At 49.3% G+C, this 15,993-nt stretch overlaps 1 protein-coding gene across 2 annotated transcripts in view; it reads right to left on the bottom strand.

Annotated features, from left to right (window-relative positions):
• GPR158 (G protein-coupled receptor 158) overlaps positions 1 to 11,002 on the bottom strand; it is a 209,119-nt gene extending 198,117 nt beyond the window's left edge. For both annotated transcript variants that reach the window (XM_009945434.2, XM_075419553.1), the window contains exon 1: positions 10,065 to 11,002. In XM_009945434.2, the coding sequence (XP_009943736.2) occupies positions 10,065 to 10,921 (857 nt within the window). In that variant the 5' untranslated portion in view covers positions 10,922 to 11,002. The remainder of the gene's footprint in view (positions 1 to 10,064) is intronic.
• Positions 11,003 to 15,993: the final 4,991 nt, after the last annotated feature.

Here is a 15,993-nt window from a genome sequence, read left to right as displayed (position 1 = left end):
AAATAATATCTTTGTCCTCTAGATCTTCAGAAGCTTTTTGGGACAGAGGTCATCACAGCTCAGCTAAACAGGCATTCAAAGTTTGTCTTCTAAGTTTGTACACTTCTCTTCGTACCTGTAGGCATCGCAAGCAGCCGTAATTAAGGTATAAGGCACAGTTATCATATGCTGAAGCAGACATCATTCCCCAAATCTAAATGCCTGCCTAGATTCTTGCTGCCATGTTCACTCACCCCTACATGCTGTCCTGCGTAAGTCCTCCTTACCACAAAACAAGGAGGTTGTCCCAAAACCTGCAAGTGCCCATGCCTCTAGATAAATATCACAGAATATCACAGAATAGTAGGGGTTGGAAGGGACCTCTGTGGGTCATCTAGTCCAACCCCCCTGCCGAAGCAGGGTCACCTACAGCAGGCTGCACAGGACCTTGTCCAGGCGGGTCTTGAAGATCTCCAGAGAAGGAGACTCCACAACCTCTCTGGGCAGCCTGTTCCAGTGCTCCGTCACCCTCAGAGGGAAGAAGTTCTTCCTCATGTTCAGACGGAACTTCCTGTGCCTCAGTTTGTGCCCATTGCCCCTTGTCCTGTCACTGGGCACCACTGAAAAGAGCTTGGCCCCATCCTCCTGACACCCACCCTTCAGATATTTGTAGGCATTTATAAGGTCCCCTCGCAGCCTTCTCTTTTTCAGGCTGAACAAGCCCAGTTCCCTCAAGCTCTCCTCGTAGGGGAGATGCTCCAGTCCCCTCACCATCCTTGTAGCCCTCCGCTGGACTCTCTCCAGTAGCTCTTCATCTTTCTTGAACTGGGGAGCCCAGAACTGGACACAGTACTCCAGATGAGGCCTCACCAGGGCAGTGTAGAGGGGAAGGAGAACCTCCCTCCTCCTGCTGGCCACACTCTTCTTGATGCACCCCAGGATCCCATTGGCTTTCTTGGCAGCCAGGGCACACTGCTGGCTCATGGTCAACCTGTCGTCCACCAGGACACCCAGGTCCCTCTCCGCAGAGCTGCTCTCCAGCAGGTCCACCCCAAGCCTGTACTGGTGCATGAGGTTGTTCCTCCCCAGGTGCAGGACCCTGCACTTGCCCTTGTTGAACCTCATCAGGTTCCTCTCTGCCCAGCTTTCCAGCCTATCCAGGTCACGCTGAATGGCAGCACAGCCTTCTGGTGTATCTACCACACCTCCCAGTTTGGTGTCATCAGCAAACTTGCTGAGGGTACATTCTAACTCTTCATCCAGGTCGTTGATGAAGAAGTTAAACAAGACTGGGCCCAGTACTGACCCCTGGGGGACACCACTTGTCACCAGCCTCCAACTAGACTCAGCGCCGCTGATGACAACCCTCTGAGTTCTGCCATTCAGCCAATAAATAAAAAAACTGTAAATAAATAAAAATACTGTAATTTGTATAGCCAGTGTTTTCAGGGCAGATACCTTTTCTGACCATTCTCATTTTGGAGGCTGACACTTTCAAGAATATTAATTCTCAAACAGTGCACACTACCTGACACCTGAGGCTCCTTCAATGTACCATCAGCTGAGCATCCAAATATACTCCTGGTGTCAAATTCACAAGTGACTTTCAGCCATAGTCTTACTGGTAATCAACAGTTTCTGCAGGTTCAAGTTGCTGTTGAAATTTAATATTTAGGATACTGCATCACCTAAATATTTTTTTAAAACTGCTACTGTTGCATATCCAGACAGACTCACAAAAGACTACTGGCATATTACATACAACATGATTTTGATCTGGTCATGCAGTTACCACTATTTTCTTACTAATAGGGCAGAGACAGACTTACCTAATTCCTCAGCCATAGCACGACTGCTGCTTTTCAGCACACATTTTCACAGGAGAACCAGCTTTCACTAAAAATAAACTTAACTGAAGAGTAAGGTATAGAAGTGTGGGCACATGAATTAGGATCCACCTGCAAAGAATACTCCTCTAGGCCATTTGGAACAGTACTACAGGGACAGAATACTTAAAAGCTGAATCCTCTGTTGTCTGAAGAATGATTTTGGATTTAAATCTGCCTTCAGATTTATGGCATGTAGTGATGCCTCTGAGGATTTCCCTGCAGTTAGTCAGAGAGCTTCCTAGATACTTTGACAGGCAGTGATTTTTTTGCTTGAGGATTTTTTTGCTAGCATCTTAATTCTGTCACAAGGCATCACCTTGTATAGGAATGCAAGGTGTCAGTGATGATGGGGTACCACTTACATTACATTCTCCCTACGAAAAAAAGGTCTTGGAGCCAAATTCAAGCTATTTAGTATGAAAAACAGCTTTTTTTCAATGCTCCCATTACTATCCATGGGGTCAAAGAGACAGATGGAAAGAAAGGGCCTCAGGGAACAGTGTAGAAAGTGATATAAGAAAAGAGGTTAAGAACAAGAAAAAGCTTTTTAATTAGAAGGATCATATATGGGAGAGACGGCCTCAGCCTAACTACACCCAATCCACTGACATTGAAGATTTATTTAAAGGTAATAAGGGAATTTAAAAACTGAAAAGTAAGTGGAAGCCAACATTAAAAAAAAAAAGGAAAATGGAGAGGCATAAACCTGGGCAAGGAACACACAAAACTACGAGAATGTAAGACAAAACCAAAAGACATTTTCAGAAGCAGCAAGTTAAAGCCATAGCCTCTATTAACTAAAAACTTTTCAAATGCCTCAGAAAAATGAAGCCTGAAGTAGAATCTGTAAGGCCAACAGACACTTGAGATATAAAAATTGCTCAGAGTAGAGACAGCCTTTGCAGAAAACAAATTATTTTCATTACTGCACACTTCAGAGCCACTTTTGAGCCACTGTTGAGTGCATGCGAGCTTTCACATGCAGGGAGGTTAAGAAGCTGGGCACCACAACTATCTCTTCTTCGTTCAACACATTCACAGATGACCACAAATGTGTGACCAGTGACAAAGCTTGCAGGTGATAAAAATATTTAGTACAACCCAGAACTAAATCTGACTCAGAGAAGATGAATGAACACTTTCCAAAGTGGGTTGTTGTTTTTTTTTTTATCACAAGAATCTGGGATCTTCCAATGAATTTAGATTCATAGAGCAAATCTAAAGACAGAAAAGAACTTTTTTTTCCCAAGCAGTTCATAATTACAGTATCAAATCCATTGCCAAAATACATTGCAGAAGACAAAAATGGGTTAAAATGAATTAGAATCATGGAGGTCAGTTTACTCCATATTTACTGTCAGAACTCATTCAGATAAAGTCTGAAAAACAATTTCTTTTCATTGCTTATTATTTTTAAATGGGATATACCCAAGATAAGAGCAGAACTTGGCACTTCCACTGCTCTTACATTTTTCCCCTAAGTACCTGCCAGAAGCTGCTTTTTGAGACAAAGCTAGGTCAGCCTTTCATCTGACCTAACACAGCAATACTTTTGTTCTTACCTTTAGCAACATTTCTCTGTCTCAGCCAAGGTTCACAAATAGACAGAATAGGAGGTGACAGTCCTGGAGCTGAATCTCAGATAGTAACGACTGTCACACGTCCATTCCCTTCAAAACAGCTTTGATAACCTGCTGTGCTGGAAGCCTTGCCCAAGGGGGGTGGGGGTAGAGAAGAGAGAAGCAGAAACAGGAGTTTAACCCAAAAATCTAGTTCCTTTCATTGCAACTTACCATGTGCTACACAATTGTTGACATAAATACAGCACCTGTTTCAATCCTCTCATGGCCACATTTAATGTCTTTCTTCAAAGACCCACTTCCGTTTCTCCATTAGTGAAGAAATATGAACCACATTTCTAAAACAGAAATCCCTATTTACTGTTCCTTTTGTTTCATCACCATCCAGTTTTCTACCCTTATCCACGACCTTGTATGAAAGACGCAGACATAATTGATTGTCTAGAGAATACCAATAACACACTGGGGGTTTCTGTAAGCACACAGTAAACCATAGGAAGACATTTCTTGGTTCTCACCTCTTTTCAGGAACATAAATCCAAAGCTTTCAGAAGTTCCAGCAAATTAATTATGCTTTTTTATTTTTAAAACCTGTTCTAAATACACCCACATCCTCAATCACTTTATATAGGCCAGGGAATGTTATAGAAAAATGTTAGCCTGACCATTTTGAAATATTTTCAGGATTACACAACTAACGTACGTCACAAAAAATTAGAAAGTCTCCTTAAACAGTTAAAATAAGTTTTCTTTCTTAGTTCCATACTGAGACTAGATTAAATAAAAATTAGCTGGGAAACTAAAAAAGAGGCCTAAAGTAATTAATTAAACCATATTTAAAAGAAAAAAGTTACTATTTCTTACAATCTCTTTTTTTAATGTCTACATTTATGGTTATTTTACCAAACAATTTAATACCTGTGAAATATTTAGCAGAAACCACATATACTCCCCAAGAAATTAATTATTTGCCATATATAATTCTACATCCATGGTTTAATTTACCTTCAATAATACTTCCTCAACTAAGAGCCCCATTGTGGCCTAACACTGGTGTGACCCAAGTCATTGTTAATAATACACTGGAAATCACTATATTACACTGCCTTTAGGGAAGAAACAGATAAATTTAACCATGTAATAAAGATTAATCTTTGCACCAAGGACTACCGTTCTAATAGTTGAGAGAAGGTGCAAGTGTCAGGAAGACAAAAAATATTAAGAGGTAACACTTGATTCAGCTAAACTTCAGAATGAAGTTATCTGCAAATTCTCCAGAACATACCATCATTTAAAAATAAAACAACAAACCCAAACTTACTCAGCTTGATGGTTTTGGACCTTTTGGCAAAAACAGCCATTATTCCATTGCATTCTCTCAACAGTCCTTAAAAAAGATTCCAAATACTGCTCTTGATTTTTAGGACAACACCCTGGATTTAGTGGGAGAAAAAACCCAACCCACCTGGCGTCACTGGAACATGGGAAGCAGAGGGGAGTTGAGTGTGTGAAAAAAAACATGTGTTGCTGTACTCTAAAGATATTCCAACCCCTCAGATGAAAAATAGTGTGAGAGCAGTGACCAGTTCCCAAAATGTTGATATATTACAGCACATTAACCAAAATGAGAACAGCACGCAAGAGAACATTTTGAACTGCAAAAGCAGCAATTCATTCATCAGAGTTTGGGGATAATTGATGTCATCACACAAGGCTGGAGGATTGCACATGAATCTGACTAACCATATTCAAGAAATACTGGAACAAGACTTGGGAAGAGGGACCATGGCAACAGAGAGCTTCTGCCAGGAGACTAAAGCAAGCTGGTTTGTGTAGTCTAGTAAACAAAGGTGGAGAAAGGACTGTTGCCTATAAATAGGTCAGGGCAGTAAACATCAACAAAGAGTGCTATTTCAGATAGAAGGCAGTTCTGGAACAGGAATAAATAGACGAGAACTGACTGTGAATAAATGTAGATCAGAAATCAGATGTTGTCATTCAAACATTAGGCCTGGCATGCCAGTGGACTGGAGAGCCAAGAGGGAAACCCACCTACTTTAAGATGGAGTTTGGTCAGCAGATGACATTAAGTGGGCTTCTGACAGCAGGAGATCAACTCAGGAGGACTTTTTTTGAACTTGTAGGTTTCTAGCAGCTGACTACTTGCACATCTTTCTTCCAGGTAAAGGACTGATCCTCCCCACGGGCCTCCTAGACCGATGAAGCAATGAAAACCTCCCATTTCCTCTCCAGGGGCCAAGCAAGTGCTTTTAGAGAAGGAAATGCACTCACATCATGCAGCTTCTCACACCTTTCCACTTCCACAGCAGGGCTGCAAAGAGACCAGCTGGATCACCACGCACCTTGGAACATGGTTCAGTCTCATGTGGCAATGTGCACTGGCAGCCCAGAGGGCCAACCGTGTCCTGGGCTGCATCAGGAGAAGCATGGCCAGCAGGTCGAGAGAGGTGATTCTGCCCCTCTACTCTGCTCTGGTGAGACCTCACCTGGAGTACTGCATTCAGCTCTGGAGCCCTCAGCACAAGGACATGGAACTGTTGGAGCGGGTCCAAAGGAGGGCTACAAAAATGATCCGAGGGCTGGAGCACCTCTCCTATGAGGACAGGCTGAGAGAGCTGGGCTTGTTCAGCCTGGAGAAGAGAAGGCTGTGGGGAGACCTGATTGCAGCATTTCAGTACTTAAAGGGAGCCTATAGGAAAGATGGGGACAATCTTTTTAGTAGAGACAACAGTGACAGGATGAGGGGTAATGGTTTTAAACTAAAACAGGGTAGGGTTAGGCTGGATATAAGGAAGAAATTCTTTACAATGAGGGTTGTGAAAGACTGGAACGGGTTGCCCAGAGAGGTAGTGGAGGCCCCATCCCTGGAAACATTCAAGACCAGGTTGGACAGGGCTCTGAGCAACCTGATCTAGTTAGTGGTGTCCCTGCTCGCTGCGGGGGGGTTGGACTAGATGACCTCTAGAGGTCCCTTCCAACCCAAAACTTTCTATGATTCTATGATTCACCATGTAATAGGAAGTCGCAGGTCACCGGAGATCAGTGACAGATGCTACCATGCTCTACCCTCTGCAGCACTAGAGTTGTAGAGTGATTATGCACACTAGATAGTGAGTTCCAGCTGCAAACTGCATCAGCTTACACTTTTTAAAGGAAGGAGAAGGGAATGGTTAATATTAAGTGATTACTTCTAGTCTTGGTGGATCCTCATTTCTAAACGAGAGCCTACACTGTATTTTGTAAGCAGGTGGTAAAGTTCTCTGCCCGCACTTTGGGCAGAACAAAGACCAGTGAACACAGACACCAGAACACCAGCAAGCACTGCTAAGCAGCTGCAGACAGTCAGCACCACCAGCTTAGCATTGTGCCACGCAAATGTGGTCCCACCAGGCCTGAACAGCTTCTGGTACATTCATCAGCACAATCAAGTCATCTTTGGTTTCTCCCTCTCAGTAGTGGCCTACAGTGCTAGCCTTGGCAAGGCAACCTCAACAACCATATTCTCTCACCTTGCTTGGTCTTCACTTTGGACAGTTTGGTTGTCATCTCTTGGGAAGGGGGCGGAGAAGGTGGAAGGTGAAATTAAAGACAGCAACAGTTTGAGACACTCGCTTCCTCTGGCAGAAGGCACTATAAACCTTCACAACATGAAGAACAAAGCTTTTTTTTCGCTGCACTTTCAGAATGTCATTGACAACAGCATTGCAGTAGTAGCATGTATTGAACGTAACCAGTAGTAGTTATTAGTATTGCCTTCATTAAACCCTTTCCATTGCTACACCACACGACATACCCATCTGTTACCCCAACAGAAGAGATACAAAGAAGCAGGAGTAACGGCTTTTCCTTCCATAATCTGAAAGAACTCTCTTCCACTAAGATAATGTGTTCCTGAATGTCTCTTACACTAATGTACCATGTCATAAACCTGATGTCAGCAAAGAATAAAGTACATAAACTCTTAGAAGAATATTAAAGGGGCATGCACTACATTACCATCAATGACCTCATGCCAGACTATTAAATGGAAGGAGCATGTAAACTGATCCATTAGCGTGTTCCTAACAGATGGTTCAGAGATACTGTGTTGGGAGAATCAATGTAGCTTTCTCAAAAGACGAAGGTTAATACATACTGCTTTTTACCATATGGGCCTTAAACAGGAATTTAAGGTTAAACCATTGTCACTCAAAGACAGATGGTGAGGGGAAATAAATCTTATTTCAAGAGGCATCTTACAGTAATTAATACTAATGTTCTAATAACTACATTAGATTTTACATTTTTATATTACATGCTTATACTTTAAAGCATTTCTTCTCTTAGGAACTCACACTGAGGCTGTGTGCCTATCAAGTATAGAAAGCATTATGTGAATATTAAGACATTACATAAGTCTTGGGAGAGTGTGTTTTGTTTATAGTATTTCCTATGTAGCTGCAGAGTTATTTTTTCAATATTCTAAATATAGAAGCCCATCTTTCATGTAAGATACCTCAAACTAGGAACACAGGAACTATCATTTAGCCTTGTCAGAATACGTGCATGTATATACATGTATACACACACCGTACTTCTTCCACCTGCTTCCTTATATAGTTACCAAGGACGTACTGACCGATTTTCCTAGAAATGCTTACCAACGCGTCTCTAGTTTTGATACTAGAGAACTTTGTTAGTTTTGTCCTAACTGTTCAGTACAACAGCAATACAACACTTTGAACTTGCACAGCACACCCTGTCGCAAGATTTTCTAAGTTCTCCAAGCTTAGATGTGCTTAATGGATGCCCTTTTCAGTATCAGAGTTCCAACAGGTTATTCTATTTCTTCCAGTGAAGCGACTCCCACATGGTAAAGAAAGGCTGAGAAGACAAGGAATTGAAGGCAGTGCTTTGTACTGCACCCAGGAGGACCTCTACTGGTTGCCTTGTTTGGCCAGGGTTACTCCAAAATGGACCTAGTAGTCTTCTACATGCCAAAGCTACCACAGCAGAAACCTGCACCACTGAGATGCTTCCTGGCATCACAGGATCTTGGCACAGAGCTGAGACTGAAACTTTAGACTCTTTTGCTTAAGACACATTTTTTCTCTTCACTGAAGTCAAGACTGAATTTGAGTTAAGCTTTATATCAAGATTAAATTCTCAGATAGCTGGTTAGCAACTGCCACCCCACTCCCAGCCTGGCGGCTCTTCAGGGTATGTGAACCTCGATCCCCAACAAAAGATTATCGGCCTACAACTAGATTTCATCTGCATCTTATAGTTCATCAAGTGTGAAACGCTGCATTTCAATGACATATGAGAAGTTTCCTGAACTTTTCTGAACCCCCTGGGTCCGTAAGAGCTCTGCAGTAGAGCTGTTCTTGGGTTGTGGTCTTGAGAGGAATTCAGCAGTCAGCCCGCACATGAGCTTGTTTCACCTTAATCCTACCAGCCCTATAAGTGTGAAAATTTCAGAGCAAAAGGTAATTCAACAGAGAAATAAGCAGTCAGCCTATTCAACAGATCTCCCCCACCCCACCCCACCCCCAGTATGCGTGACTGCATTCATACCTGTTTGATCCCACTGGACTTCAGACTAAGCCAAGAAAACCACACTACTGCCTTGCCACCTAGGTGTGGCAAAATCTCTTCTGCATCTACTGTGTTCTTGTCTACCTTTACTACCACTTCGCAGCACAAAGCGAGTTCTGTGCTCCCCTCTCACCCTGAGAAATGCCAGCTGCTTCTGGGCAGTGGGCATTCCCCAAGGGACAGAGTGACCACAGAAGCGCCAGTGCGAAAGTCTGGCTTCTCGTGCCCCACAGGATGCTCTCACTGCTGTAAAAACACAAAGACACCAGACCAGGCCTTGTTATACCCTCCTCTCCGCTAGTCACAGTCCAGCGGCAAAGTCCTGGGGGCAAAAGCAATAAAACCCAAGCAATTCTCTACATACACCAGGTATCAGCTACGCAGCCATGTAACCGGGGGGTGTCCTAAGGAAAGCTTTCCTACTGCCAGTTCAGGTTGTAACCACATGCACTATGACAGAACTGCAGTCACAAACACATATCACTCAAACACACTGACCACCGACCAGGCTCGAGCACCCCACAGTGGATGTGCCCTGGAGACCAGAATTGCAGTTTACCAGCATAACAATGTTGCTTCCCAGCTAATTAAAGTCATAGCTGGGGTCAAGGTATGTTTAATTACGCAGTGTAGTTAAGAACTAACACCTCAGTAAGCATCTTCCTCTTGCAGTCGGAAATAAGCTACACCCGCAACCGCTGCTCTCCTCTCCCCACCAGAGGCACACCAGGAACGTAACCCAGACGCACACCCGTTTCAGCGGGAGCAGCTAAGGCAAACGCTATCTTACAGACGGAGATGAAAGCGATTCTTTCACTGAGCAACGGCCCCCTGAGGCACACGAAGGCAGAGCTCCACAGGAAGGCCCGAGGTTGCTCTGCGGTGTGACTGAGCAGCCCGCCTGGCAGGGGGATCGGGCCCCTCCAGAGACGCAGCATGCCCTTCCCCAGGAGCGGGACAGAACCAAACCCTACCCCCTTCCCGGCAGAAAGCCAGCAGCGGAACGCACCCCTCCTACCTGAACTCGGGGAGGAGGTTCGGCCGCAGCCCGTAGAAAGCCGCCGAGAGGGTCACCAACCAGCCGGGTTTGTAATTCCCATTCTCGCACTCCAGGTAAGGCGAGGACCACCTGATGTGGTTCCTGTCAGCGCTGAAGCTCTCCCGCCTCTTCCAGCTGTTGTCCAAAGTTTTGGGGCCCGCGTTTAAGACCTTCCTGTGCAGATGCGGCCTCCACTTGCGCTTCAAGCTGTGGAACCACTCCGTCTCCCCGGAGGCATTGGCCAGGCGGTGAGCCGAGGAGGACAAGTCCTGCAGGAGGACCTGGCTCTCGTGCCTGCTGGCCTGGAGGAAAACCTGGGGCGTGGAGGAGAAAGGCTCCGTGCTGAGAGTGATAGCCGCCCTGGAGATGTTGGGGTCCCCCTCCAGCAGGCTCCTGATCAAGGCGCGGTACCACTCCAGGTCCTCCTGCAAGTTCTGCTCCCGCGACTTATTGCTCTGGAGGATCATGTTGAGGAAGTTGGTGGCGTGGGTGAGGGTGTCCAGGACCCCGTGCAGGGCAGGGTGCGAGGCAAAGCGCGACTTGCCGACCAGGCCGGCCAGCTCGTACCGCCCGGAGCAGTTGGCGCGCCGCAGCTCCCGGGAGTCGCCCGTGTAGAGGAAGGAGGCCACGTCCCGGGGCACCTCCTCGGCCAGCCGCTGCGCCAAGATGGTGCTCTCCGGCGAGCGGCCCCGCGGAGGCTCCCGGCTCTTGATGTGGTTGTAAACCGGCTGCCGAGCGCCGAGCGCCCGGCCCCGCGCCGCCTGCCCTTGGCCGCCAGCAGCCCCCGGCGCCCGCTGGGCGAGGAGCAAGAGGAGAAGGAGCCGGAGCAGAGCCATGTCCCCCGGCGCTCCCGGCCGCGCAGGCACGGCGAAGCGGCTGCAGACGGGCAGCGCGCAGGCGGCCGCGGCGCAGGGGCACGAAGGCGCAGCGGCGGCCGAGCGGCCGCGGGACGGAACGCGGCCCCCGGCCCGCGAGTCACCTGTGGCGGCGGCGGCGCCGCCCGCGCCCGCCCCAGCGCGGGTCGCCGCGCAGCCCCACCGCGGCGACGGCAGCGGCCGCAGCGAGCCCGCCCGCGCCTCCTCCCGCCGCGGCCACCGCGCTCACTGAGCTGCTGCCCGGCGCAGCGCGCAGGGGCGGCGGCGCCCGCGCCCGGCGCAGCGGCGGGTCCCCCCGCGGCGCCTCGCCGCCGCCCGCGCTCCGCCGCTCCGCATCCTTCGGGCGCCGCTGTCGGAGAGGCGGGGGGGGCCCGCGGCGCGGACTGCCACTTGCTGCGGGGATCGGCGAGTGGGTGGGCGGGCGCCCGCCTCCGCGAGCGCTCGGCTCTCCCAGCGAGGACCCCCCGCCCCCGCCGCAGGAGGCCGCTCACCGGGCGGCTCCGCCACGGGCAGCCCCGCACCGCCCGGCACCCCTTCCCCGCCGGCCCTTATAGGTGTACGCCAGGCAGCCGCCGCCCTGTGTGGCCGCCTCGCCTGTCAGTCAGCCGGCAGCCATTCACGGGGCAGGAGAACGGCGCCGTGCGGCGGTGAGGGAGGAGGCGGCGCTGCCACTGCGGAGAGGCGTCGAGGCGCCTCGCTTCACCTGCCGCCGGCTCAGCGCGGGGCGGAGGCGGAGGCGGAGGAGCCGCCCGCCGCACCGGCTGCCGCCCCGCTCTCCCCTCGGCCGAGGGGCGGGGGTCGCGGGAGCGGGGAACCGGCCCGCGGGGGGCTGCGCCGCGCCCGCCCCCGCCGCGCCCGGGCCGGGGCTTGCCCGCGGTGTGTGGCAGCGACACCTGCTGGCCGGGTGCGGGCCGGCGCCGCCGCACTCCGCGCCTACGCGGCGGGGGCGGTCCGGCGGGAGCCGGCGGGGCGAAGGGGGGAGGCGGCTGCCGGGTGTTGAACGCACCGCTGCGGGGACGGGGAGAGCCCGGCGCTCCGGGGGAAGGCCGCTGCCGCTCCGTCCGCAGCGTGGGCCGCTGCCTGTCGGGGCTGCCTTGCCTCCAGCGCTGGCGGGGGTGGGCGGCAGGGGGGGTGCAGGCCGGCTCCCCGGCTTCCCAAGATGTCACCAAGCAGGTGACACCAAGCTGGGCGGGAGTGTCGATTTGCTCGAGGGTCGGAGGGCTCTGCAGAGGGATTTGGACAGGCTGGATCGATGGGCCGAGGCCAGCTGTGTGAGGGTCAGCAGGGCCAAGTGCCGGGTCCTGCACTGGGGTCACAACAAGCCCAGGCAACGCTGCAGGCTTGGGGAAGAGTGGCTGGAAAGCTGCGTGGTGGAGAAGGACCTGGGGGTGCTGGGTGACAACCAGCTGAACATGAGCCAGCAGTGTGCCCAGGTGGCCAAGAAGGCCAACAGCATCCTGGCTTGTATCAGGAATAGTGTGGCCAGCAGGAGTAGGCACATCGTGCCCCTGTACTCAGCACTGGTGAGGCCGCGCCTCGAGTACTGTGTTCAGTTTTGGGCCCCTCGGTACAAGAAGGACATTGAGGTGATGGAGTGTGTCCAGAGAAGGGCAACGAGGCTGGTGAGGGGTCTGGAGAACAAGTCTTAGGAGGAGCAGCTGAGAGAACTGGGATTGTTTAGTCTGGAGAAAAGGAGGCTGAGGGGAGACCTTATTGCTCTCTACAACTACCTGAAAGGAGGCTGTAGTGAGATGGGGGTCACTCTCTTCTCCCTATTAGTAAGTGATAGGATGAAGGGAAATGGCCTGAAGTTGCATCCAGGGAGGTTTAGATTGGATATTAGGAAAAATTTCTATACTGAAAGAGTGGTCAAGCATTGGAATAGGCTTCCCAGGGAAGTGGTGGAGTCACCATCCCTGGAGGTGTTCAGAAGATGTGTAGATATTGCACTTCAGGACATGGTTTATTAGGCATGGTGGTGTTAGGCTGACGGTTGCACTTGATGATCTTAGAGGTCTTTTCCAAGCTTACGGATTCCATGATTCCCTGAGCACACATGGGGCCAGCCACGCAGCCCCGAGAGGGGGGCGTTTGGCAGAGCACTCGACGTTTGAGCACTCCTGGCGTGGGCTGCCCCACGCATCTCCCTCACCTCAGGCCTGTGCTAGAGCGACCCAGGCACAGGGCGCATCTGCCACAATGGGAACCGAGCCACTGCCCTCTTCCTTCAACTACAGGGGCTGGCGGGTTGTATTTCTGGAACTGTAATCTTTCCTCCTTTTTATTCTCGGTGTTTCATCCGCCACACGTGTTTTAACTCCAAGTGCTGATTCCCGCTGCCGTCTTCGAAACTAAGCCCTAAATGCAGTGGCTTTCGGGGCTGACCTGCAGCGCACTTGCGTGGAGCCGAAGCGGCACTGGCCGGTCACCTGGCTCTGCTCCCGCTCTGCTGAAGCCGCCTCTGGAAACACCCAAACGCGGTGACGGTGTTGTTAGGGTTTTCCCGGTAAGCTGCCAGTTGTAGGGCCGTTGTGACCAGTAGTAAGCATCTAGTTCAGCAAAGCGTTTGAACACGTCGAACTTTGTGCGTTTTCGTGGGCAGAAGTATTTCCCCGCTCAGTATCTCACTGTTGGATGAAGGGTTTGTGACAGGAGGCAGTTAGCAAAGGGTGAATTTTAGGGGAGATAGTCCACAACAAAATCTCCTAATTACAATTAATTCACTTCTGGTTTAATATAAAACTCCCTTTGGAATTCAAAAGTGCAGATGAAAGGAGTAGTAAAAAGAGGGTCCTTTTTTTTTCTTTCTCCCACACACACATGCGCATGCACATCCTATATGGAGCAGATTTCAGTCATGCAGAATATATGATCTAATTTTAAACCACTGACAAGATATATCTGCTCCTTAAAGCATACTCTCATTTTAGAATTATTTGAAACTATACTTAAAGGAATAGTCGTTCCAATACAGCTAACTGTAAATTACATTTGCAGTCCATATATCCTAGCGATGTAATGCACTTTATTTTTGCCTATGGTCACTTTAATAATTATAATATCACATATGGATAAGAGAGAAGGTCATAAATACTTTTTTTATGTTTTCTTGTTGCATGCAGCTGAAGAGGATATTCACTGCTTAAGAATAATTTACTTGGACTGAACTTTCCCGCGAGTGACTAGCCTGTGAGATTATTTAGAAACCGCATATACTCAGCACCTCAGAAGCTGGTATTTACAGTTTAGCACAGCACAGGGAGCCTGTGCTTCCCAGTCTGCACTGAGCAAATACCTGAAGATGCATTGTTTGCTGTGGATAAGTGGGAACCGCGGCTTTCGACAGGAGCAGCTGTCAGGACTGAGCTAAGCTAACATGGGATCAGTTATGTGGGGAGATGTCAATGGCAACATAAATAAACAAGCTTTTCTTTTAAGGATGCGTCTGTGTGGATTCTCTTTACTGACTGTCACAGACTGCTCCAAAGGAAAGGTCAGTTCCCTGGTGGGAATTTGCTTTCCCTACTGTAGCCTGACTATTAATACCTATCTACGTTGCACTAGGACTGCTGAATGGCCACTTCACACTTTCTTGGGATAATCTCAGAATGATCTTAGAATGGTTTGGGTTGGAAGGCACCTTAAAGATCATCTAGTTCCAACCTCCCTGCCATGGGCAGGGACACCTTCCACTAGAGCAGGTTGCTCAAAACCCCGTCCAACCTGGCCTTGAACACTGCTAGGGAGGGGGCAGCCACAGCTTCTCTGGGCAACCTGTGCCAGTGTCTCACAGCCCTCACAGCAAAGAATTTCTTCCTTATGTCTCATCTAAATCTACCCTTTTTCAGCTTGAAGCCGTTACCCCTTGTCCTATCACTACATGCCCTTATAAAAAGTCCCTCTCCAGCTTTCTTGTAGGCCCCTCCAGGTACTGGAAGGCCGCAGTAAGGTCTCCCCGCAGCCTTCTCTTCTCCAGGCTGAACAGCCCCAACTCTCTCAGCCTTTCATCACAGGAGAGGTGTTCCAGCCCTCTGATCATCTTTGTGGCCCTCCTCTGGCCCCGCTCCAACAGCTCCACGTCTTTCCTGTGCTGAGGGCTCCAGAGCTGGATGCAGGACTCCAGGTGGGGTCTCACCAGAGCGGAGCAGAGGGGCAGAATCCCCTCCCTCAACCTGCCAGCCACACTGCTTTTGATGCAGCCCAGGGTACGGTTGGCCTTCTGGGCTGGCAGCGCACATTGCTGGGTCATGTCTGGCTTGTCATCAACCAGCGCCCCCAAGTCCTTCTCCTCAGGGCTGCTGTCAATCCATCCTCTGCCCAGCCTGTATTTGTGCTTGGGATTGACCTGACCCACGTGCAGGACCTTGCACTTGGTCTTGGTGAAATTCATGAGCTTCGCACAGGCCTCACCACCCTTGTAGTAAAGAATTTCTTTTTTATATCGAATCTAAATCTACCCTCTCTTAGTTTAAAGCCATTATCCCTTGTCCTATCATTACATGCCCTTGTAAAAATAACCAAATATCCCTTTAATGTACCTGTATAGTAACTTCCTTGATGTCCTCATCTCCTCATAGTCCTTGCAAATACTCTTCTCCAGTGGCACCCACCACTCCCCCACTCGCTTGTCCTTCACTAACACCCCCAGAAGCTGTTGTTCTTCACCTAAAGATCTGCCAGGAGCAAAGACCCAAACAGGACAGGGCACAACTCCAGCTGCTGGAAGTCTCTCTCTTACCTCCAAGGCAGAAGGCTCGCTTTTTCCTGTCTCATCCTTTCGCTCTGTGTTTGTGCTCTCTGCGCTACCGAGTCGGTGAAAGGATGAGAGGTTACCTGCAGGACTTTCTCATTAAGCGTGCCAGGTTCGTTGTTCGGTCTTGCACAGCTGCATCGCAGAGGGTTCAGAGAGCCTTTCTTTATCCTCTGGGGCTTCCTCCTGCAGTCAGTTCAGATCTGCTCCCAAACAGCTCTTGTGTACAGCCAGGTCCAAAATGAGACACAATCAGATTTTAAGTCATTGCCAATGTGCATCT

The sequence above is a fragment of the Opisthocomus hoazin genome, chromosome 4, assembly GCF_030867145.1.
Source record: "Opisthocomus hoazin isolate bOpiHoa1 chromosome 4, bOpiHoa1.hap1, whole genome shotgun sequence".
Classification (NCBI taxonomy): Eukaryota; Metazoa; Chordata; class Aves; order Opisthocomiformes; family Opisthocomidae; genus Opisthocomus; species Opisthocomus hoazin.
The sequence above is the reverse complement of the archived record's forward strand: the minus strand, read 5'-3'. Positions and strand labels throughout refer to the sequence as shown.